Genomic DNA, 24,044 nt, shown 5'->3' on the forward strand with positions numbered 1-24,044 from the left:
CAATATAGCTTTTGCGCAAACCAATCAATATACGGTTATTGTGATTTTATTTTATTTTTTTTAAGCAAAAATATGTAGAAGAATACACATCAGCCCAAACTGAGGAATAAATTTGTTTTTTTTATTTTTTTGGGGGGGATATCAATTATAGCAAAAAGTTTAACTTTTTTTTTTTTTTTTTGTTGTTTTTTTCAAAATTGTCGCTCTTTGTTTTATAGAGCAAAAAAACCCAGAGGTGATCAAATACCACCAAAATAAAGCTCTATTTGTGGGGAAAAAAAGTCATCAATTTTGTTTGGGTACAACGTCGCACGACCACGCAATTGTCAGTTAAAAGGACGCAGTGCCGTATCGCAAAAAATGGCCTGGTCATTAACTGGGCAGATCCTTCCGGAGTTGGTGGTTGTAACCATAAAAAGAAAGAGAAATCATGTTCCCTTATAGCAGATTAAACCACACAGTGCTTGTGCCGTCTAATCTGTCCTAAGCTGTAAAATACCTGGCTGATCCTGCCTGGTGATGCCCTCCCCTCTGTAAACTGCCCACGTTTATCAAGGCAGTGAAACATTTCTGCCAGCCACTTTTAAGAATCTACCCTACACTCTACATGGTTTTTATAAAACGATGCCTGTAAATACCTTTATCGCGGATCTTTTATGGCCGGTCAGGTGACCTCCAGACTCTCTCCTCCTCCATCTAGGGGCTACAGCGGGAGGGGCTCAGCAGAAAACAGTGGTCACGTGACCTCCATGGCTTGCGTCAGAGGGGGATCTCAGGCCCCTTCTGCTGTAGCCCTTCAATTGGAGGAGAGCGGCCGGATGTCACGTGACTGGCCATAAAAGATCTGCTAAAAGGTATTTGCAGGCATTCTTTTTTAAAAACATGTACACAGTATAGGATAGGTTGATCAAACCGAGGGGCTGGCAGTAATATTTCTTTGCCTTTACAACCACTTTAACCCACAGGTAAGCTTTATTATAAGCTTGTCTATTGGTTAAAATGAAAATTGGCTATAATGAACAAGGCTGAACGAGAGATCCTATCGATTTCCATTATCCATGCTAAACATGCCAAGCTATTGTATTCTTATAGCTGGCACCCATGGCTGTCGGCATACCCGAACATCAAGTGCGTTATCAGGAGCTCAACGACATTTCCATCTTTTTCATTTCGGCACCACAGAGTCCTTATCTATGTGCTTCTAAGTCTAAGGCCGCGTACACATGGGCGGACTGTCTGTCCAACTTAGTCCGCTGAAACGTGTTTCAGCGGACAGTCCGCTCTTGTGTGGGCTTCAGCGGACTTTTTCAGCGGACAGTCTGGCGGACTAAGTCTTTCGGAATTTCCGTAATATTGTCCGTCCAACTTTGGTTTCAGCGGACAGTCCGCTCGTGAGTAGGCTAGTTGGACGGACTAAGTATGGCGCATGCTCAGAAAGGATTTACACGGCCGAAGGTTGCATTGCAGTGTATTGGACGTCGTATTTCTAGTCCCGTCGTACGTGCTGTACACGTCATCGCGCAAGCTTTCAGCGGACTGTCTGTTCATCGTGTGTGGTCAAGTCCGTTCATTCAAAAGTAGGACGGACTGTCTGTCGGATTGTCTGACGGACTTAGTTGGCCAGACAGTCCGCCCGTGTGTATGCGGCCTAAAGAGCAAGGTTGGATCTAGGACACAGATGTACACATGCATGAAAATGTATGTAAAGCAAAACAATTTGTTTTCGATAGAGTAGGGAAGGGTTAAAAAAGGTTTTATTCTTTGCAGTCTGTGTCCCAGTTGAGAGATTTCCTTTTGCTTCCTGTTGTATAGAACAGGAAGTGAGAGGAAATTGCTAAAAAGTGAGATGAAAAAGTGTCTCCATTAAAATATTCACCTTTGTTTCTGCAATGGATGGGTTTCCTCATCCCTTCCTGTACCAGAAACAATGGTTACCAGCACAATAGTGAAGTTAAATTTCACCAGTGAGGATACAGGTGGAAATAAAAACCTCAGAGGCCCTGACACTTCCACAATCGCATGCTTTTTTTTACAGTCTTTTACTACTGTGGCCAGAAGCCCTAGATCAGTGATGGTGAACCTTGGTACCCCAGATCTTTTGGAACTACATTTCCCATGGTGCTCATGGGCTCTGCAGTGTAGGTGAGCATCATGGGAAATGTAGTTCCAAAACATCTGGGGTGCCAAGGTTCACCATCACTGCACTAGATTATTTCAGATTTGTGCAAATGCATTGCTTTCCCATATGTGAGAATTGTATTTATGTGGGCAATCCATTCCTTCAGTGATCCCTGTCTTCAAAGTTTTGTCTCCTGGCACCTGTGACCCCCACCCCCCCATAGATGTCTATAGTGCATGGATGCTCAACCTGTGGCCCTCTAGCTGTTTCAAAACTACAAGTCCCATGAGGTATTGCAAGACTGACCGTTACAAGCATGACTCCTAAAGGCTGATCGGACTTGTAGCTGGAAGGTCACAGGTTGAGCACCCATTCTATTGGTTTTCTGCCAGCAGAAGTGCCTCCGGAGAGTAGCTGGCAAGTAGGAGCCTCTTGCCCTTTAAAGACCACAGCAGGTCTTGATAGGGAGCACAGAGGTTGTTAGTAGTTACTTTATTACAGCCTCGAAGATGGAGAGCTTGTCTTCATCCTGGACTTGTCCCCCCAGGCTCCTTAGTGGGATTACAGTGTCTGGATTGTGTAAGGACAGGGAATACCTTGTGACACAAGTCTGGCTTCCTTCGCTCCATGTGAGGTTATGGAGGAGCTGGCTATATTTAGAGCCTTTGGAATGAGCACGGTGTGAATGTACAGTCAAGCCCTGTTGTTCTCCAGATTCCGCAGTAGATTCCTGGATTGGATCACGGGGACAGGTACAATGCCCGAGGTCATGCGGAAAGTATTCAAGCCTAGCCCCAGGATTCTGATGTATTTCAGACCTCTGTAAGACAGTTGACTAGTTAATATGCAAATACTGCATGTGCCCCCAGCTCATTATGTCCACTTTTGCTTTAAGAACCCTTTCACACTGCCAGCGTTTTTCATGCGCTACAGTGCTAAAAATACCGCCGCTTTACCACCGACGCCCGGGGTGACTCGGTGTGAAAGCCCTCTAAGTTCTAAGACCTTGCCAAACATAACCAGTGGACAAATTGCCCCTCCTCTTCTTTCCCTCCTTCTAGCGTTGAGGATTTATTCTGTTCATGTCCACAATAATAATGATCCGCATGAAGAATTTTTTAAATTTGGACATTAACCCCTTTTAATTAAGTGAAAGTATTTTCTAAACCCAATTTAGTACTTTAGCATTATATAAAATCTTTAATATAACTGCCTGAACATTTCTCTAGCAACATGCCTTGGCTTGACACATCGTCACGGTTTAGCAGTCAGTTGACTGTTGCCATAGCGACTAACAGCTTGCGAAGAGCAAAGTTTTGTCACATAATTCTAAGAGTTATTTTGATTTTATTATACTGAATTGAATAAACCTTAAAGTGAACCTGTGCCAAGATCGTGCACCACTCTCTAGTATTTACGCAGTCTGAACAAGCAGTAAAAGCACTTTAAATCAACCCTTCATACACACTTGTGCCATTTGTAGCGTGACAATGCACATCAAGAGGAGCCCTGTTATTGTCTATGGGGACCATTTACACCTATGCAACATGCCTTCCATGCAACTTGAAAAGAGATGCAAGTTATTCTTTTGACATGACTAAAGCTTTAGTACGCACCATGAAGATGTTTTTATTTTTTGTTGTTTCTTTTTTTTTTTTTTTTTTTTTTTTTTTATCATCCCAGCGGCTTGAATTAAAAAAACTGACAGCTCTGGTCAGAGCCTTTGTACGAACATCAGACCAGAGCCCCCTCTGTTTTATTATATTCTGACAGGGACGCCATTGGCTGTTTTTTTTTTTTTATTAAACCGACCTGACATTCCTTGCCTGACATTCGGCTCATGTGTACTAGGCTTTAGTGATTTTGACCCCATAGACTTCAATGGGAGAAAATTAATAACGCATGAAAAGCGCATTGTGAGAACATCAGAAATTCATTAGAAAAAAAACGCAAGACAATGCGGATGCACAGGTGTGAACCTAGCCTCATTAACCTCTGTATCTGTTGGTATTGTGAAGAAATACATTTTCAAAGTTCACAATGCAAGCAATGTGTTTTTATATGAACAGAATCTAGGCAGTGTATGGCCAGATTTACAGCTTAGAGGTTTTTTTTTGCCATACAGCTAAGCGGCTGAACGGGGAAAAAAAAAAAAACATATTTTCTTCCATTCATACAAACGAGGTGTCAGAATACACTGATCTGCAGCTACAAATCCATACAGATTTTTCAGCATGTCCCTTTGTCAGAAGTCAAATTAGACAATGAAGATGTGTCTTCTGTCGAGCAGGGGAGCCCACACGCTAATCAAAATTCAACTGATCCCTGGGGTAAAGTCACTTGTGTTATTTATTTTTTTTTTGTTTAGTTCTAAATCCCTTGATGGGTGGGTGTTGGGCATTCTGAGACTGGCTGTATTTGCATCCAGACCACCCTAGGCAACACCCACATGTGATGCTGAGCCTCCATAATTGAAAGGACTGAAATCCAATGAATGAAAGAGACAGGCCAGGGAATGTCAGGCTGGGGAGAAATGAGCTAGATGGTGCTGGAGCAAGAAGATTTGGTGGGAGGGGCCTGCATCGCTATGAAAGACTGAAGGGTAGGCTGAAACTCATATTTATAGTTATTGCAAGGTCTCATGGGTTTTTTTGTTTTTTTTAAATAAAAATAACAAACGTGTCATACTTGTCATACCTCCTCTGTTGCAGTGGAGCCCAGAGCCTCCTCTTCTTGGGTTCATCTTCTATACTCCTGCCCCCCCCCCCTTTTGTTGAGTGCCCCCACAGTAATCGGGTTTCTATGGGGGCACCCAAGCTGAGTCCCATTCAGACATGGAGCTGCAGCCCAGCCCCGCGCGCTCTCTCTCATGAGTATTAGGTGGGCCGCTGCACGCAGAAGGCTTTTTATCTTGATACATAGAATGCATCCCCCACCCCAGAAGCTTAGTCATGGGAATCGGTGGGTCACAGTTAATTTTACCAGTCTGGCTGGGCCTAGAATGCTTGTGTGTACACATGTAGTAGGGACATTAGACTGGAAGTCCTAGCGGGACAGGGACTTGAAGACTCTGTAAGTTGATCGGTGTTCTCTGTATTCTTACACTTATTGGAGCCGTATATGTTAATATAACAGACATGAACAATACATACTCATAGAAGAACTTCTTTTACAGCCTGTAGGTATCAACTTGATTAGTGTCTTCTCCAGTCCCAATGACAACATGCTGTGGACTCTGGACAACAAGTGCAACGTTTACGTACGGATCGGAATTACAGAAGAAATGCCCATTGGGATAGACTGGGAGCATGTACCTGGTGAGAAATCCATTTTACAAAATTAATTTGTCTGGGGTATTGTAAGTCTTCACAGGCTGAGGAACACAAGTGTAGACATTGAGGCATGTTTAAATGTGTAGTTTCCAACTCTCTGGGGTAGAGCTGCATGATTAATCGTTAAAGAATCGAGATCGCGATTCTACCCCCCTTGCGATCTTAATGCAGGATTTCCGCCATTCAGTGCAGAGCGTTATCTGCTCAAGCTGACAGCTGTCAAAAATAAAAAATGGGCAGCCTGCCAAGTTTATCACAACATCGCTCATGTGAGATAAAGAGAAATATTGTAACATTTCATGTAACAGTTCTTTTAGAATTTAGTTTAAAAGAATGAACTTCTGTCTGTAGATAAGGGCAGTTTTACCATTTAAAGACTAAACCTTTTTCTGACGCTTACAAGTTACTTAGCAAATTACTTAGAACCCCCAAACATATTAATATAAATGTGTGTGTGTATGTATATGTGTGTAGAGAGATAGATATATTTATATATATCTATCTATCTATCTATCTCTATATATATCTATCGGAGACCCTAGAGCAGGGGTGCCCAACCAGTGGCCCGCAGAGCCCTCTGATGTGGCCTGCGACCTCCTGCTCTGGGATGGTAGGTTGGCAAGCCCAGATTGCAGGTTGTCTACCCACCATGCCAGAGCATCAGTGTTGTGAATGAAGCCAGAGGAAGTAAGCAGCTGTGGAGCAGAGCTGCATAAGCCGATGCTTCCTGTATAGCACCGGCTCCTGTCATAGATGGAGTGATACCAAATGCACTCTGCCTGGGACAGCAAGTTTATTACTAAAATCACAGTGTATATATGGACATCTCTGTTCTGCAGTGGTTACTGGGCTGCTTTTAAACAGATTTGCAGGAATAGCGCAGTGTACCTGCAGCTTACCTGCACTGAGCCATAGACTTCGTCTTACATGTGGGTTTGATGCACTTTCAGAAAGAAATTCTATGGCAAAGTACAGCTAACCAGCAGGAAAGCCACAGGTGCAGGTAGTCCACAGACCATCAATGTAAAAGTAGCCTTAGGCCCCTTTAACATGATCTGTCTGACCCAATCGGACCCTCCATTCACCTCTATGGAGCAGCAGATGTAAACAGACTTGTGTCAGTTTACACCTGCCTCCTTCCAATCCTATCTGCTAAAAAAACGGAAAGTGGCTCTGTCCCCTTCCATTTGATCAGATGAGAGGGCCCATAGAGTAGAGTGGGCTGTGTCTGTGACCGCTTTGCATATGTGGAGTGGAAGTAGAACTGTCATCTGCTCATTGTGGCCCACGACTGGTTACTAAGTTGCTCAACTGCTTAAGGACCGCCTCACGCCGATATACGTCAGCAGAATGGCACGGCTGGGCACAATCACGTACCTGTACGTGGCTCTTTAAGTGCCCAGCTATGGGTTGCAAGCTCCGTGACCGTGGCACCAGTGGACCCAATCGCCGCTGGTGTCCCGCGATCACGTCTCAGCTGAAGAACGAGGAGAGGTCTGTGTAAACAAACCTCTCCCCGTGCTTTTTACTGTGGCTATCGCCGATCGTCTGTTCCCTGATATAGGGAAAGACGATCAGTGATGTCACATATCAGGCCACGCCCCCTACAATTAAAAAAAGCATAACGTCATACATAACCCCACCTCGCCCCCTAGTGGTTAACTCCTTCACTGCCAGTGTAATTTACACAGGAATCAGTGCATTTAAATTGCAGTGATTGCTGTATAAATGACAATGGTCCCAAAAATATGTAAAAAATGTCCGATGTGTCCACCATAATGTCGCAGTCACAATAAAAATTCGCTGATTGACGCCATTACTAGTAAAAAAACAAAAAATATATAAAAATACTATAAAACTATCCCCTATTTTGTAAACGCTATAACTTTTGCGCAAACCAATCAATCACTAATTGTGATTTTTTTTTTTTTTTTTTTTTTTTTTACCAAAAATATGTAGAAAACGTATCGGCCTAAACTGAGGAAAAAAAATGTTTTTTTATATATATTGTTTGGGGATATTTATTATAGCAAAAAGTAAAAAATATTGAATTTTTTTCAAAATTGTCGCTCTATTTCTGTTTATAGCGCAAAAAATAAAAACCGCAGAGGTGATCAAATACCACCAAAAGAAAGCTATATTTGTGGGAAAAAAGGACGCCAATTTTGTTTGGGAGCCACGTCACATGACCGCGCAGTTGTCAGTTAAAGCGGCGCAGTGCCGAATCGCAAAAAAAGGGGCTTGGTCCTTTGGCTGCAAATTGGTCCGGGGCTTAAGTGGTTAAGTGGCCCTTGCTCTTCAAAAGGTTGGGCACCCCTGCCCTAGAGAATAAAATGGCGGTTGTTGCAATATTTTATGTCACCCTGTATTTGCGCAGCGTTCTGTCAAACACAATATTTTTAGAAAAAGATACACTGAATGAATAAAAAAAAAAGTGAAAGTGCACAGTTAGCCCATTCTTTTTATTTTTTTGTATAATGTGAAAGATGAGGTTGCGCTGCGAGAATCGTGATCTTTATTTTAGCCAGAATTGTGCAGCTCTACTCCGGGGTCAATGCCTGTGATAGACAATGCTGTAGCGTTTTCTGTTCTCCATGATATAACTTGCTGTTTAATTATTAAACTAGACTGTATTAATCCATTTACGTTCCAGGGTAATTAAACCCTACCTGATCAAGTCAAATTTTGCACTTCATGTTGATAAGTTACAGATCCAAGTCTCCAGCTTCCCCTAACAGCACTGTGCATCTCCCTCCTGGAGATGACGGGTATCTCTGGAGTGTGGCGCTACACAGAAGGAAAGACTTTAATTCACATCCTCCCAACATGGGCTACTCACTGAGAGGACCTTCATTTGCAGTGACGGGGGGGGCGCTTGGGGACACCTTCCTTCAGTCCCTCCATCCCTTTTTATGGAAAAAAAAAAAACTCAAAGCTTACTTGGTATCCGCAGGGCTGCTGTTAGAAATCCTGGCCTGTCACTCCCCTCATGCACTGCCTGTGTAGGTGCAAGTGTATGGCCCCAAACATGGCTCGAGGCGCTTGGGCAAACCACTCATTCAGCCAGAGTACCTGTGGGAACGAGCGAGCCTTTAAAGCTGTTGTCCAGTTTGTTTTAAATGTTTACTATGCTTCAGTTTGTGAATTAACAGGAAGTCACTCAGCCCGGGACATTTCCCATTCATTCGCCTTCAGCTGAAGCTAAAGTGAAAGGGACTGAAGAATCTGTCTGCATTCCATTTCTCTGTCTCAAAATGGAGACATCAGGGATCTGATGAAGTGTACACTTGTCCAAGGATCACCGCTGTCCTCACCCGGGCTAGTTCTTCACTAGCTTCCGGGCTCCCTGCTCCAGAATCCCAACCCCGGGCAGCCAGCTGTGTGACTTTTGTATACACAGACAGCTGCCCACTGTGCATGCATGAGGCACACTGCACTTTCTGAATGGTACCGTAGTCTTCTGGGGGTCCTGTGACGTGCCAGAAGACTGCCGGGGGGAGGAGAACTTCCGCTCGGATCATCTAGGCGATCTGAGTGTAAATGGGAGTGGGTACCCGCACCCCTCTCCAAAATGACATACCAAGGTAGGCTGAGGAGGGGGAAGGATGTCTTAAAGCGGAACTTCCCTTTTTTGGGTAGAACTATGCTTTTAAATGTTTTGTAATTCTTTTTTACAATTTTTTTTTCTTTTTTTAGAATTTCTTTTACATTTCTTTCTTTAAACGTGTGTGTTGGTGAAATATCAGGGGTCTAAACGGATGTCTCACTTTTGAGACTGAAAATAAGATTGAGGACACCAATTCACAAGCCTTTCTCTGCAGCTTCAGCTTTCACTACAGAATAAATGAACAGGAAGGCACTCTGTACAAGGAGTCCCTGTTCATTCACAAACAAAAACAAACCCTGAAACTGATCCCTGGGGTTGAGCTATTTCTAAAGCCAATCGCCCTCTGGCACCCTATGCAGCAGCGGAAAGAGTGGAGGAGAAGGCAACTGTGATCAACAGCTTTTGAAGCTGCCTGCACCATAAAGCTACCTGGGCCCCCCTTGTTGAATGGGGCTTTGGCTGCGTATAGGAGGGCTGGTGCTACTCTTTATTGGTGGCCCTGCTTGGCACCTATAAATTGTTGGCAGCTATTTTGTGACTTTACCGGAAACTGTGTGATGTACGTGAGTAAGGGTCGAAAAGACCAATTTACAAAGACTAAAGCTGGCCAAACACTAGTAGAATTTTGTTCAAAAATTTTTTTTTTAAGAACATCGATTCAATTTTTCTCACTGTTAGTGGGGGGTCAAATCGGCATTCATTTTTGACCACAGTGACAAGAACATTTGAGTGAGCAGAATGGAAATTTTTAACAGTGAATGTGTTTTTTCCTTTGGGAATGTCTATTCATTCCAAAATTGATTGTTAAAATTTTAAAGTACTTTCAAACTACATCCGTAAAGTCTTCGATCTATACTAAGAATTGTACGTTTGTTTAAAAATCTATTAGTGTATTATTAATGATTTCTCTACCTTTAGGTTTGCAGGCGTGTCAGCTCGTTGTGAGTGCGAGGACAGTCTGGGCACTTTGCCCAAATGGTGACATTGCCAGACGGTACGGCATAACTGAAAAGAATGCAGCAGGTGATTACTGGAAAAAAATCCCAGGAAATATGTCATGGTTAACAGGTAAGGATCTGAACACCAAAATATTCATTATTTTAATTGTGTCTTTTTTACAGAGAAAAAAAAAAGTAAGAATTGCTCTCTGCAAAAGAAACCATTAATAGTAACTTGTCCTGCTGCCTGCACTACAGGACATCGCTGTGTTGAGAACGAATTTTCCACATTTTTCATGTTACAACCAAAAAACGTAAATGTAATTTATTGGGATTTTTAGTGGATGGAAAATGATAAATGGTTTTCAATTTCTTTTTTTTTACAAATAAATATGTGAAAAGTGTGTGTATGTGGTGTGAGAACTTTAGTGAACAAGCGGTATCATGAAGGCCAAGGAGCACACCGGACAGTTCAGGGATAAAGTTGTGGAGAAGTTTAAAGTGGGGTTAGGTTAAAAAAATTTTTATCCCAAGCTTTAAACATCTCACAGAGCTCTGTTCAATCCATCATCCAAAAATGGAAAGATTATGGCACAACTGCAAACCTACCAAGACATGGCCGTCCACCTAAACGGACAGGCTGGTCAAGCAGAGCATTAATCAGAGAAGAAGCCAGGAGGCCCTATGGTAACTCTGGAGGAGCTGCAGAGATCCACAGGTCAGGTGGGAGAATATGCCCACAGGACAACTATTAGCTGTTCACTCTACAAATCTGGCCTTTATGGAAGAGTGGCAAGTAGAAAACCATTGTTGAAAGAAAGCCATAAGAAGTTCTGTTTGCAGTTTGCGAGAAGCCATGTGAGGGGAACACAGCAAACGTGGAAGATGGTGCTCTTGTCAGATGAGACCAAAATTGAACTTTCTGGCATAAAAGCAAGATGCTATGTGTGACAGAAAACTAATACTGCACATCACCCCGAACACACCATCCCCACCGTGAAACATGGTGATGGCAGCATCATGTTGTGTGGATACTTTTCTTCAGAAGGGATGGGGAAGCTGGTCAGAGTTCATGGGAAGATGCATGGAGCCGAATACAGGGCAAAAGACTTGAGACTGGGGTGGAGGTTCACCTTCCAGCAGGACAACAACCCTAAACATATAGCCAGAGCTACAATGGAATGGTTCAGATCAAAGCATATTCATGTGTTAGAATGGCCCGGTCAAAGTTCAGACCTAAATCCAATTGAGAATCTGTCGGAAGACTTGAAAATTGCTGTTCAGACGCACTCCATCCAGTCTGGCAGAGCTTGAGCTATTTTGCAAAAAGGAACCCGATAAGCACCCCTTTGAATGCTCATTATACAGGCCTATAGCCTTGCTGAATATGGACCTGAAAATTCTAACAAACGTGTTGGCAAATAGACTTGTGGGATTATATTCTCTCTGGTCGATATTGGCCAGACGGACTTTATGCCTGGCACGTCTGACACGAACCTGCGAAGACTGTTTACGCACTTACAACTTCCTAACCTTGACTCCCCTACCAGAAGCATAGTCTCTATCGATATCAAAAAGGCTTTTGATTCGATAGACTGGCAGTACATGCTCGCAATCCTGGAAAAAATTAGTTTCGGCTCAGTCTTCAGAAAATGGATCTCGCTTCTATATAGCAAACCCAAGGTGGTGATATGGTTGGGAGTTGATACATCCCCTTTCAACTCAGTGGGTAGGGGCACCAGGCAGGGTTGCCCTTTGTCACCCTTCCTATTTGATCTCATGATGGAACCTCTGGCGGTAGCCTTGAGATCGTCACCGGAGGTTAGGGCAGACGGGGTAGGTACCATTGATGAAGGCCTGGCGCTCTATGCCAACGATTTGTTGCTGTTCCTGAAAGACCCAATTTATCAACAAATTTACTACTTTCACGGGTTTGAAAGTTAAGTGGAACAAGTCGTCAATCATGGCAATAGATGCAGATGCAAAAGAGGTAGTGGACCCTAACTTGCCATTGAGATGGGTTTCCATGATCATGTATTTAGGAGTCAGTCACAGCAAATGTCACAGATTATATATCCCTTAACCTAACACCCTTACTGACTTTCTTTAAAAAAAAGAGTCCCAGGCGTGGCAAAAACGTCCACTATCCTTAATAAGGAGTATTAACCTACTAAAGATGAAAATTCTCCCGGTGATTTTATATTTTCTAGGACATGCACCTATATGGATACCTAAATCATTCTTTAGGAAGTTGGATGGCCTCACTAGTTTATTCCTGTGGTCCCCTAAGTCACCCAGGATAGGGTCGAAGGCACTTCAGGAACCCTGGGGTCAAGGAGGTTTAGCCTTGCCGTATTGGAAGAAATACTATATAGCAAGCCAGATGATGTTTGTCACCGCTGGATGGTTCTGATGCTGGGGACTCAGACGGCCCACCTGGGATCATACGAGTCTTTACCATTCTCTGTTCATAGAGGTTCTACATTACGCAAAAGTTTAGGAACCCCTGACAATTTCCATGGTTATTGTTTATAAATATTTGGGTGTTTGGATCAGCAATTTCATTTTCATTTAGATCTATCAAATAACTGAAAGTGAAAGTAATATTTCAGTAGTGAAATGAAGTGGATTAATAGAAAAAATAAAAAAAGAATATGCATAAAAACAAAATTGGACAGGTGCATAAATTTGGTCACCCTTGTCATTTTGTTGATTTGAATACCTGTAACTACTTACCACTAATTGGAACACACAATTGGTTTGGTGAGCTCATTTAGGCTGGGTTCACACTGAAGCGATGCGGGAACGCCGCAAATCCGCGGCAGGTTCCCGCATCGCATGCCTCCGGGCGGCAGTCCACGCTGCCCTATGCGAACTGCTGGGAGTGTCAGTGAAACGTTAATGACACCCCCAGATCAGTTCACATATCGCAGTGCGATCTGCAAACTCGCACAGGAATCGGATCGCATGGTGTGAACACCCATGCAATCCAATTCTGCTGTGGACCAAAAAAAGGGTCCTGTGCGAGTTTGCGGCGGGTGCGATGCGAATTCAGCCATACTATCTGTATGGCTGAACTCGCATCGCACAGAGATCGGATGTGATTTGCACTGCAGTGTGGTGCGAATCACATCTGGTTCTCGTAGCCACAGCAGTGTGAACCCAGCCTAAGCCTTGAACTTCATAGACAGGTGCATCCAATCATGAGAAAAGGTATTTAAGGTGGCCATTTGCAAGTTGTTCTCTTTGACTCTCCTCTGAAGAGTGGCAACATGGGGGCCTCAAAACAACTCTCAAATGACCTGAAAACAAAGATTGTTCTACATTATGGTTTAGGAGAAGGCTACAAAAAGTTATCACAGAGATATAAGCTGTCAGTGTCCACTGTGAGGAAGACCACAGGCACAGTTATTGTTAAGGCCAGAAGTGGCAGGCCACATAAAATATTGGAGAAGGAAGGTGAGAATGGTCAAAAAAAGCCCACGGACCACCTCTAAAGACCTATAAAATCAACTTGCTGCAGATGGTGTCACTGTGCATCCCTCAACAATTCAGTGCACTTGAGGTATGCAAACACACATTTGGACAAGCCAGTTTTATTTTGGAATAAGGTGCTGTGGACTGATGAAACAAAGATTGAGTTATTTGGTCATAACAAGTGCATTATGCATGGTGGCAAAAGAACACAGCATTCCAAGAAAAACACTTGCTACCCACAGTTAAATTTGGTGGAGGTTCCATCATGCTGTGGGGCTGTGTGGCCAGTGTCAGTACTGGGAATCGGATTAAAGTTGAGGGTCGCATGCCTTCCACTCAATATCAGCAGTTTCTTGAGAATAATGTTGAGGAATCGATCACAAAGTTGAAGTTACCCCGGGGCTGGATATTTCAACAAGACCATGACCCAAAACATTACTTATGCAGAGGAACAAGTATAATGTTCTGGAATGGCCATCCCAGTCCCCAGACCTGAATATCATTGAACATCTGTGGGGTCATTTGAAGTGGGCTGTCCATGCTCAGCATCCATCAAACCTAACTAAACTGGAGATGTTTTGTAAGGAGGAATGGTCCAAAATACATTCATCCAGATGCTCATTACAGGCTATAGGAAGTGTCTAGAGCAGGGTTGCCAAAATGTTTGAAGAGCAAGGGCCACTTAACAGACTTGGCAACCTGGTTGCGGGCCACAATGAACGGAGCGGGTGGATGGCCGATTGGATTGGAGATATGCGTTTATAAACGGACACATCTTCCACTCCTTAGAGGTGAATGGAGGGTCTGATTGGGTTGGACTGACCATGTGAAAGGGGCCTAACGCTGCATTTACACTGATGCACTGTTTACCCATATCACAGGTGCAGTACAGTTCACCTATGGCTTTCCTGCAGGTTATCTGCACTTTGCCATAGACTTCTATTATATCCTGTAGGTGTTTCAGAAAGCACACCAAACTCGCAGGCAATAGAAGTCTGACTCCGTGCAGATAACCCACAGGTGCGCTTCTCTGCCCCTGTGGAAAGCAGCCCAGTAACTACTGCAGAACAGATATGCCCAAATATACACTGTGATTTTACTAACAGACCTACCTTTAATAACCGTATTCTAATTTATTCCATCCCAGAGCAGGGGCCCACATCAGAGGGCTTCGCGGGCCACTGGTTGGGCTCCCCTGGTCTAGAGGCTGTTATTTCTGCTAAAGGAGGCTCTACTAAATATTGATGTGATTTTTCTGTTGGGGTGCCCAAATTTATGCACCTGTCTAATTTAGTTTTGATGCATATTGCGCATTTTCTGTTAATCCAATAAACCTAATTTCACTACTGAAATATTACTGTGTCCTTCAGTTATTTGATAGATCAAAATGGAATTGCTGATCCAAACACTCAAATATTTATAAATGACAATCGTGGAAATTGTCAGGGGTTCCTAAACTTTTGCATACAACTGTAATTTGCATCTTCCCCTTACAATGTCTATGAAAGCCACCATTTAAGGAATGGGAAGGAGCAGGTAGGCTAGCCTGCCCCAACCATCTTGGCTTTTCTCCATCAACCCCCCTGTGGATGAATCCCAAATTACCTCACTTCTATTCTTTTATATATTCCATGGTATGGGTGTCTAGGGGAATCAAACTACTTAAAGACATCACTAGACAGGGGGAATTACTGACCTTTGACCAGCTCAAGCATAGACATGACCTTCCCAATTCCCATTACTTTAGATTCTTCCAGCTGCGTCACGCCTTCCAGTCCCAGTTTTAAGGACCATGCAATAGTCCTTTCCCTCAGACCTAGAAAATCTGCTTAAGTCGTAGTCAGTCGCTTAAATGTCTAGTTAGAGATAGTTTGTTGCTGTAAATGTTTCCCTTTTGAGTGGCTCGGTGTTGTGCCAGGTCACTTTTACACTGTATGGCTTGTGTAAAACTTAATAAAAAAAAAAAATTATTAAAAAAAGAACAATGGGCAAAAATGTCACTCTCTAGATGTGCAAAGTTTGTACACATCCCCAAAAAGACTTGCAGTTATAATTGCAGTGAAAGGAGGTTCTACAAAGCATTGACTCAGGGAGGCTGAATACAAATGCACACCCCACTTTGCACATACAGTGGTGTGAAAAAGTGGTTGCCCCCTTCCTCATTTCCTGTTCCTTTGCATGTTTGTCACACTTAAGTGTTTCGGAACATCAAACCAATTTAAACAATAGTCAAGGACAACACAAGTAAACACAAAATGCAATTTGTAAATGAAGGTGTTTATTATTAAAGGTGAAAAAAAATCCAAACCATCATGGCCCTGTGTGAAAAAGTGATTGCCCCCCTTGTTAAAACATACTATAACTGTGGTTGTCCACACCTGAGTTCAATTTCTCTAGCCACACCCAGGCCTGATTATTGCCACACCTGTTCACAATCAAGGCATCACTTAAATAGGAGCTGCTTGACACAGTAAGGTCCACCAGAAGATCCTTAAAAGCTACACATCATGCCGAGACCCAAAGAAATTCAGGAACAATTGAGAAAGAAAGTAATTGAGATCTATCAGTCTGGAAAGGGTTATAAAGCCATTTCCAAAGCTTTGGGAATCCAGCGAACCACAGTGAGAGCCATTATCCACAAATGGCGAAGACATGGAACAGTGGTGAACCTTCCCAGGAGTGGCCGGCCGCCCAAAATTACCCCAAGAGCGCAGCGACGACTCATCCAAGAGGTCACAAAAGACCCCACAACAACGTCCAAGGAACTGCAGGCCTCACTTGCCTCAGTTAAGGTCAGCGTTCATGCCTCCACCATCAGGAAAAGACTGGGCAAAAATGGCCTGCATGGCAGAGTTCCAAGGAGAAAACCACTGCTGAGCAAAAAGAACATCAAAGCTCGTCTCAATTTCTCCACAACACATCTTGATGATCCCCAAGACTTTTGGGACAACATTCTGTGGACCGATGAGACAAAAGTGGAACTCTTTGGAAGGTGTGTGTCCAAGTATATCTGGTGTAGAAGGAACACTGCATTTCATAAAAAGAACATTATACCAACCGTAAAATATGGTGGTGGTAGTGTGATGGTCTGGGGCTGTTTTGCTGCTTCAGGAACTGGAAGACTTGCCGTGATAAAAGGAACTATGAATTCTGCTGTCTACCAAGAGATCCTGAAGGAGAATGTCCGACCATCTGTTCGTGTACTCAAGCTGAAACGAACTTGGGTTCTGCAGCAGGACAATGATCCTAAACACACCAGCAAGTCCACCACCGAATGGCTGAAGAAAAACAAAATGAAGACTTTGGAGTGGCCTAGCCAAAGTCCTGACCTGAATCCTATTAAGATGTTGTGGTATGACCTTAAAAAGGCCGTTCATGCTCGAAAACCCTCTAATGTAACTGAATTAGGACAATTCTGCAAAGATGAGTGGGCCAAAATTCCTCCAGGACGCTGTAAAAGCTTCATTGCACGTTATCGCAAACGCTTGGTTGCAGTTGTTGCTGCTAAGGGTGGCCCAACCAGTTATTAGGTTTAGGGGGCAATCACTTTTTCACACAGGGCCATGATGGTTTGGATTTTTTTTCACCTTTAATAATAAACACCTTCATTTACAAATTGCATTTTGTGTTTACTTGTGTTGTCCTTGACTATTGTTTAAATTGGTTTGATGTTCCGAAACACTTAAGTGTGACAAACATGCAAAGGAACAGGAAATGAGGAAGGGGGCAAACACTTTTTCACACCACTGTATTTATTTGTAAAAAAAAAAAAAAAAAAAAAGTTTTTTTTTTTTTTTTTATCATTTTCCTTCTACTTGCATTCCTTTTTTAATTGTAACATGGCACAATGTGGAAAATGTCAAGGGGTATGAATACTTTTTCAAAGGCACTGTATATTTATATGTGTGTTTACATATGTATGTGTAATTTGTAGCTTTTAGCATAGTGCCAAAATCCCATTAACCATCCAAGTAGGATGCTTGCCAAGAAATTACTGATATAGACAGTATAGTTATTCAACATTATATTCACAGAATCCAATTTAAGGATAAACTGCACAATGAAAGTACAGCCATGAGATGCATTGAGGCACAGTCTACCTACTCATTACTTCAGTGTTTCTTCCAGGCAGTACTGTAGAGGACTGGTCCTTTTTTGTGTAGTCTGGTGTAAGGACTACTTTTTTTTTGGTGCAAAGGCAGGTTCCTAAACACCCTCTTCAGGCTCCTTGCTATCTCCCACATACAGTCCCATATTTCAGAGCTCCGTCTTTGGAGCTGGGTGTTGACCATTCCATAACCGCATGGTGCTCCCTAGGCACTCGTTGAAGGAGCTCCCTAGCCATACACAGGAGCCCAAGGTTTGATTTGCATGTGAAGAGCTACAGTTATTTAAAGTGTATGTCAAGGGATAATGAAGACCCTGAAAGTACAGAAAAATACTTGACCTGCCAGAAACACTCTTAACAACTGTGCCGTGTGTGTGTATGTGTGTGTGTGTGTGTGTGTGTGTGTGTGTGTGTGTGTATATGTATATATATATATATATATATATATATATATATATATATATATATATATAATCACAAACATAGAATACTTACCTTCACTGTTCAGCTCGTTTTGCACAGAGTTGCCCTGAACCTGCTTTTCTGGGGTCCCTCTGCGGCTCTCTTGGCTCATCCCCACATCCGATAACCCCCTAGGAGAAGCGCTCTTCTGGGGGGGTTACCTTGCGTCCATAGATGCCAAATGCTGGACTCGGGCCCCGTCCCCCGGGCCATTGGATTTGATGGACACCAGCGGGAGCCAATGGCTAAGGTGAAAAAACGGGAACCTTTGCAAACCCTTTAACCCCTTAACACCGGCGCCTCCCAGCTTTTTTAAGGGGTTTCTGATGTTGGGGTTTATAATCATGTGACTGCCGTGATTAGCTGTCACAGCAGTCACATAATCGGCTTCTTGAAATCGGAGCTTTCCGTTAGTTGCTGGTAACTGTGCCGGTAGTGCACAGGTTTGTTTACTTTTTAGCAAATATGCAACCTCTGTGTCAAGGCCTACCCACTGAGAAGCTGCATATTTGTGTACTCTCAGCACTAGGATGATAAGGAAACCCAGGAAGAATGCCCAAGACACAGCTCTGAATTAACAGGATCAAAAAGTTTTGTTTTCTGGGTGGGGGGGGGGGTGGGTGCAATTATTAAACAGATATAACACAACTCTGTCAGTGGTAGATTTTTTTTTTTATTCCTGGCCTTTCTTTGGCCTTGGTGCCTCAGGCTCCTGGGATTACACATCATGCATCCCTGGAGGCTACAGGAGTAAGGACTAACAGTGGGTGGAGTTGTGTGCATCATCAGCAGACAGCTGCATGAACCCAGCAGAGGCAGCCAACTTCCAATGAGTGAAGAGTACCAAGATGGCGGTGCAGGACCCAGCCTACTGCACCTGATCGACAGACTACAACACAGAAATGCTGTATCTGCTGGGCAGGTGTGTATCCGAGGACAAACCTAGATAACAAGTAAATGAGTTAAAAAAAAAAAAAATACAATAAAAAAAAGACAAAGGAGCATGTGAAGATCCTTTAACAGGGAACAAATAACAAATTGGCCTTAGTGAAGCTGTGGCAGGATTATTTTTATGCTGGTGGTATATTGTTTTGTTATTCTTCACTGTTGTTATTCATCATAATTGGCTATAGAAAAAAAACATTGCAGACAGTTGTGTGAGCCAGGATCTTTTTCCTGCCATTCTGACCAATCACCTGCTTCTCAACAGTGTCTCCGCAGGACGAGCTTTGGGGTGTGGGCTCCACAGGATCTCTCCTGCAGCGTCTCACAAGGACCTACAGCCACCATCTCCACATTCCAAAGAGTGACCATCTGCACATCAATTCTGACTTTGAAGACGAGTGGGAGGTCATCTGATGCCGCTGTACACTAGACAGCTGTTAGTGATCATTCATATGCTGCTAAAAAGCCTGTGTTGTCCTTATTAACTCTCTTCAGTGTAATATACGAAGCACTTTGCCTGGTCCACTACATTTCCACATTATAATTTCTGTGCTCTTGATACAAAGCTTGTTATATATACAGCTAGAAGATACCTTGACACTTATTACACAATACCAGAATATATTGCAAAGCTCTAATCTGAGGTTTTACACATTGATGATAACCGTAACCACATTTATCCACAAACCAAGTTATAGCTGTGTCTGTGAAACCATATTCAACAGGATAATGGAGTTTTGATTTGTATTGATAATTTCTTTCTTGATGACCACTCTTGCATAGCTTCTCCAGCCGGGCTGCTTGAGTATACAGGTTACAGCACACATCAGACCTGTGTACCTGCTGGTAGCAGGCTTAACCACATGGCAAAAGGGTGGATGGGGCCACCTGTCTGCAGTGTTGCAGATTATGTGCTACTGCCCCACCCCCTGTCTGGGCTTCATCACATTACCTTGAGACCCCCCGCCCATGCATCCATCTAGGTCAGGGCCTTTCTAAACAAGGGGCCAGTTTATTGTCCTTCAGACTTTAGGGGGGTCGGACCATGGCCATTGGAAGTAGAAAATGTCCAGCGAGCGTAAACAGTTGGAGGACTAATGCCCCAACTTTGATGTCAATGGAAAGAATTGTGCCCTTTTGATGGTGTCAAATGGAGGAATAGTGCCTCATTGTTGGTGTCAGCAAAAAGAATGATGCCCCATTGTTGGTGCCAGTGGATGGAATAGTGCTCCAAGGGCCGCATAAAGGCAAGCAAAGGGCCGCATCTGGCCCCAGGGCTGCAGTTTGGAGACCCCTGATCTAGGTATTGCCCCATTTACTCAGTTTACAGGCACTCCCAACACAAAGCCTGGTTCATTCTTTCAGCTGGTTTCTCAGAAAAATTCAGTTAAAGTTTAAAATTATAATAATTATTATTATAATTATTATTTTAAAATTAAAGACTTTATTTTTAAAAATAAAAAACAAACATTATACTTGCCTGCTCTGTGTAATGGTTTTGCACAGAGCAGCCTGGATCCTCTTGTTCTTAGGTTTCCTGCTGGTGCTTCTGGCCCCTCCCTCCTGCCGAGTGATTCCTCAGCAAGCAGCTTGCAACGAGGGGCTCCTGTCCATTTAGACACACACAGCTGCAGCTTGGCCCCACCCCCTCAGTCTCCTCATTAGCTCACTGGCTGTGATTGGCAGCCATCCCTAGAGAACGAGTTCCCAGCATAGCTAGAGAACTGACCACGGTGTGCTCTCCTGCTTAGTGTGGTCAGTTGTTTTTTATAGGAAAGCAGAGGGACTGGCAGGAACACCAGGGATTTCACACAAAGGAAGCAATACAAAGAGAACAGGAGACTTTCTCATACAAGTACATGGTAAAGAAGGCACATAGGAATATGAAGTGTTGGGTTAACAAACCCTTTAAGACTGAAGATTATTCTGCTTTAATTTGGGTTTCCCTGGTTCCTACATCAATATGCCAATTACATTTTTAAATAACTCTTCCACTGATATTCCATACCTTTTAGACCCAGTGATCGCGCTTCTATGCAATGCACGCAGATCATGGCTGGTGGGAGGGGCCAACAGGGTGCTGTACATAGCTCCGCCTCAGTGCTTCTCACAAGAGTTCCGATCCCCTGATGAAAGCAGTGGGCTGGCTCTTGGGAGGGGTTATGCAAATCTAAAAATGCGTTGTGCAGTGATGGCGAACCTTTGTACCCCAGATGTTTTGGAACTACATTTCCCATGATGCTCATGCACTCTGCAGTGTAGTTCCAAAACATCTGTGGTGCCAAGGTTTCGCCATCACTGTAAATGTCAGTCTGTAGGAATGGATGTTCCTACTCGGGTTGCATTTGGATGTAGACAGCCCTAGGTAACGCCCACATGGGATGCTGAACCTCCAAGAATGAAAAGGTGGTGTGGGCCAGGGACAGTCAGGCTGGGTAGAAAAGGACTAGGCGATGCTGGATGTCGTCAAGCCAGGAATGAAGCGGGTTCTAACAGATGGCTGCATCTTCTAATGCACACTGAGATTCTCATAGTGTGCAGAGACATCTGTAAGTTCAGTACAGAGGAAGAGCCTGTACAATTGTGCAAGCTTTAAAGTGAACCACTGCTTTGCCTTGCGTTGGTAAGGCTCAAGGTAAAGTCTGACCACTGATAGTCCCAATTATTATCTAGACGCACTTCTAAACGGTCTTTGCTACACAATTGTTTACACAATAATTTTTAACCATTTTGTATATAGTCACTTGTACTCTGCCTTCTCTAGAGAGCAGGCATGGTCACCCCACAGTACATATAGGTCAGGGATATGCAATTAGCTGACCTCCAGCTGTTGCACAACTACAAGTCCCATCATGCCTCTGCCTCTGGGTGTCATGCTTGTGGCTGTCAGTCTTGCTGTGCCTCATGGGACTTGTAGTTCTGCAACAGCTGGAGGTCCGCTAATTGCATATCCCTTATATAGGTGGTGGGTGAAGCTCGGCCTTGCTAATCACGGTCTGTTTATTAGAGTTGTCAACATTTAAGGAATCCGATTCAGACTCTCATCCGCCAGCTGCATCTTGTTCACAAGCAGGTATGGATCTGATTGGTTGCCTTAGCTCTTATGTGAGACGCTGTGATAATCGAGGCCCGTTGTATGCAACTCTTCTGAGCCTGTGAAGTCTGTGATTGTGCTTTTTTTTTTTTTTAACACATTTATGCTGCTGAATAGCTGTTTCTGTAATAGGTGGGCGCACTGTAATATATTGCACAGCCGCTGGTATAGGAAGGGTTAATTGCCCCTGGAATGTATCTGTGATGAGTAATTAACTAATTATTTTTTTTTGTTTTTTTTTTAGTTTTTTTTTTTGTTTTTTTGCACAATCATTTTGTGCGCTCTATCCATGTTCTATAAATCGTAGTCTATCAATTCACTTGAACTTGCGACATCACAGGTCAAATTGTGAATTGATAGTCTAAGTGATGAAAGAGCCCACAAAATGTCCACCTCAATTTTCTGTGGGTGACAGGTGCACTTTAAAGGGACAGTCCGCCCAAAGGTGATGGGTTTTCTGTTTTGTGTGGATGTTGAGCTGGCTGTTTCGTAGTAAGATTTTTATATGGGCGTTGCCAACCACACCCACCCATTTCTGCCATCAGTGGGATCTCCTTCCTCCTTGCACATGGGTGCTCTACCTGTGGCCCTCCTGTTGTTTAAGAACTACAAGTCTCATAAGGCATTGCAAGGCTGGCCGTTACAAGCATGACTCCCAAATGTGGATGGTAATTGTAGTTGCACAATTGCTGGAGGGCCCCAGGTTGAGCTCCCATGATAGCAGGTTGCCAAGCCAGGGACATCTGTATGATGACCATCTGAGTCCTTGAGCTAGCAGGCGTATCTGACTACCACCACCCACCCACCTGTAAATGAAGATCAGTGTTTGGTGCACTGTCCCTTAACACACAGTACACCTGGAACGAAAGTGTATGTAATTTCTTCTTTTTTTTTTTTTTGGTTTAAATCTTGCCATGTATATTGTTACTACTACTGCTGTGGGGTTATAGTGAAAATGAATGTGCTAATTTATTATTGAGAATGTGTCTAGCTTTACTCATTTATACGGTTTTAACAGCATTTTATTATTACTGTTTAAGTAAAATAATAAAGTTATTTTGCAATGTCCTTTGTATTTCCACATCTCTTATGTGTACTACAACCAAGCATTTTCTAGCAGTAGACCATTTGTGTAAAAAAAAAAAAAAAAACCTATTAGACTTGATACAATTTTTTTTTTTTTTTTTTCATTGCTTTCTTAAAGGCATTACCCAACACTGAAAAGCTGAACTCGAATTAAAAACAAAATCAAAACAAAAGAATACATTTGCAGTCCTCACTCCTTGAACTGCAAGTGTTATTACGCGTACACACAATGGTAATTTTTGTTGGAAAAAGCTATGATGGTTTTTCCAACGGAATTCCACCCAAACTTTGCTTCCATACGCACGGTCACACAAAAGTTCACTGAACTTTCGACCATCAAGAACGCGGTGACGTACAACACTACGACGAGCCGAGAAAATGAAGTTCAATGCTTCCAAGCATGAGCTGAATTGTTTCCTAGCATACGTAGGAATTTTGCGCATCGGAATTGCTACAGACGATCGGGATTTCCGATCAACTCTTTTTCAGTCCGAACAAAATTGAGAACATGCTCTCAAATTTTTGTTGGCGGGAATTCGGGCAACAAAATTCCGATGGAGCGTAAACATGCATTTTCCGATAAAAACCTCTCGTCAGTCTTTTGCTGGCTGATTTTCCAATCGTGTACGCGGCATACTAGGAGTTGTAAACCCCCAGGGTTTTTCACCTTAATACATTCTATGCATTAAGGTGAAAAACCTTTGTACTGCAGCGCCCCCCTTTTTCTTACCTGAGCCTGATTGTTCCAGTGTCAAGGAGGAGCACAGTAGCTCCAGCTGCTGTCTAGAGTCTTCAGTGAATAGATTGATGGCAGCAAGAGCCATTGGCTCTCGCTGCTGTCAAAATTCAGTGGTAGGGGGGGCGGGGCCAAGTCTT

At 43.2% G+C, this 24,044-nt stretch overlaps 1 protein-coding gene across 1 annotated transcript in view; it reads left to right on the forward strand.

Moving 5' to 3' along the window:
- TECPR2 (tectonin beta-propeller repeat containing 2) overlaps window positions 1-23,150 on the forward strand; it is a 127,834-nt gene extending 104,684 nt beyond the window's left edge. The window contains exons 18-20 of the mRNA XM_077463702.1: window positions 5,295-5,436; window positions 9,977-10,126; window positions 19,254-23,150. Of these exons, the coding sequence (XP_077319828.1) occupies window positions 5,295-5,436; window positions 9,977-10,126; window positions 19,254-19,402 (441 nt within the window). The 3' untranslated portion in view covers window positions 19,403-23,150. The remainder of the gene's footprint in view (window positions 1-5,294; window positions 5,437-9,976; window positions 10,127-19,253) is intronic.
- Window positions 23,151-24,044: the final 894 nt, after the last annotated feature.

Source organism: Lithobates pipiens, unplaced genomic scaffold (genome assembly GCF_037356315.1).
Source record: "Lithobates pipiens isolate NorthernLeopardFrog02 unplaced genomic scaffold, aLitPip1_a1.2 Scaffold_30, whole genome shotgun sequence".
NCBI classification, from domain to species: Eukaryota; Metazoa; Chordata; class Amphibia; order Anura; family Ranidae; genus Lithobates; species Lithobates pipiens.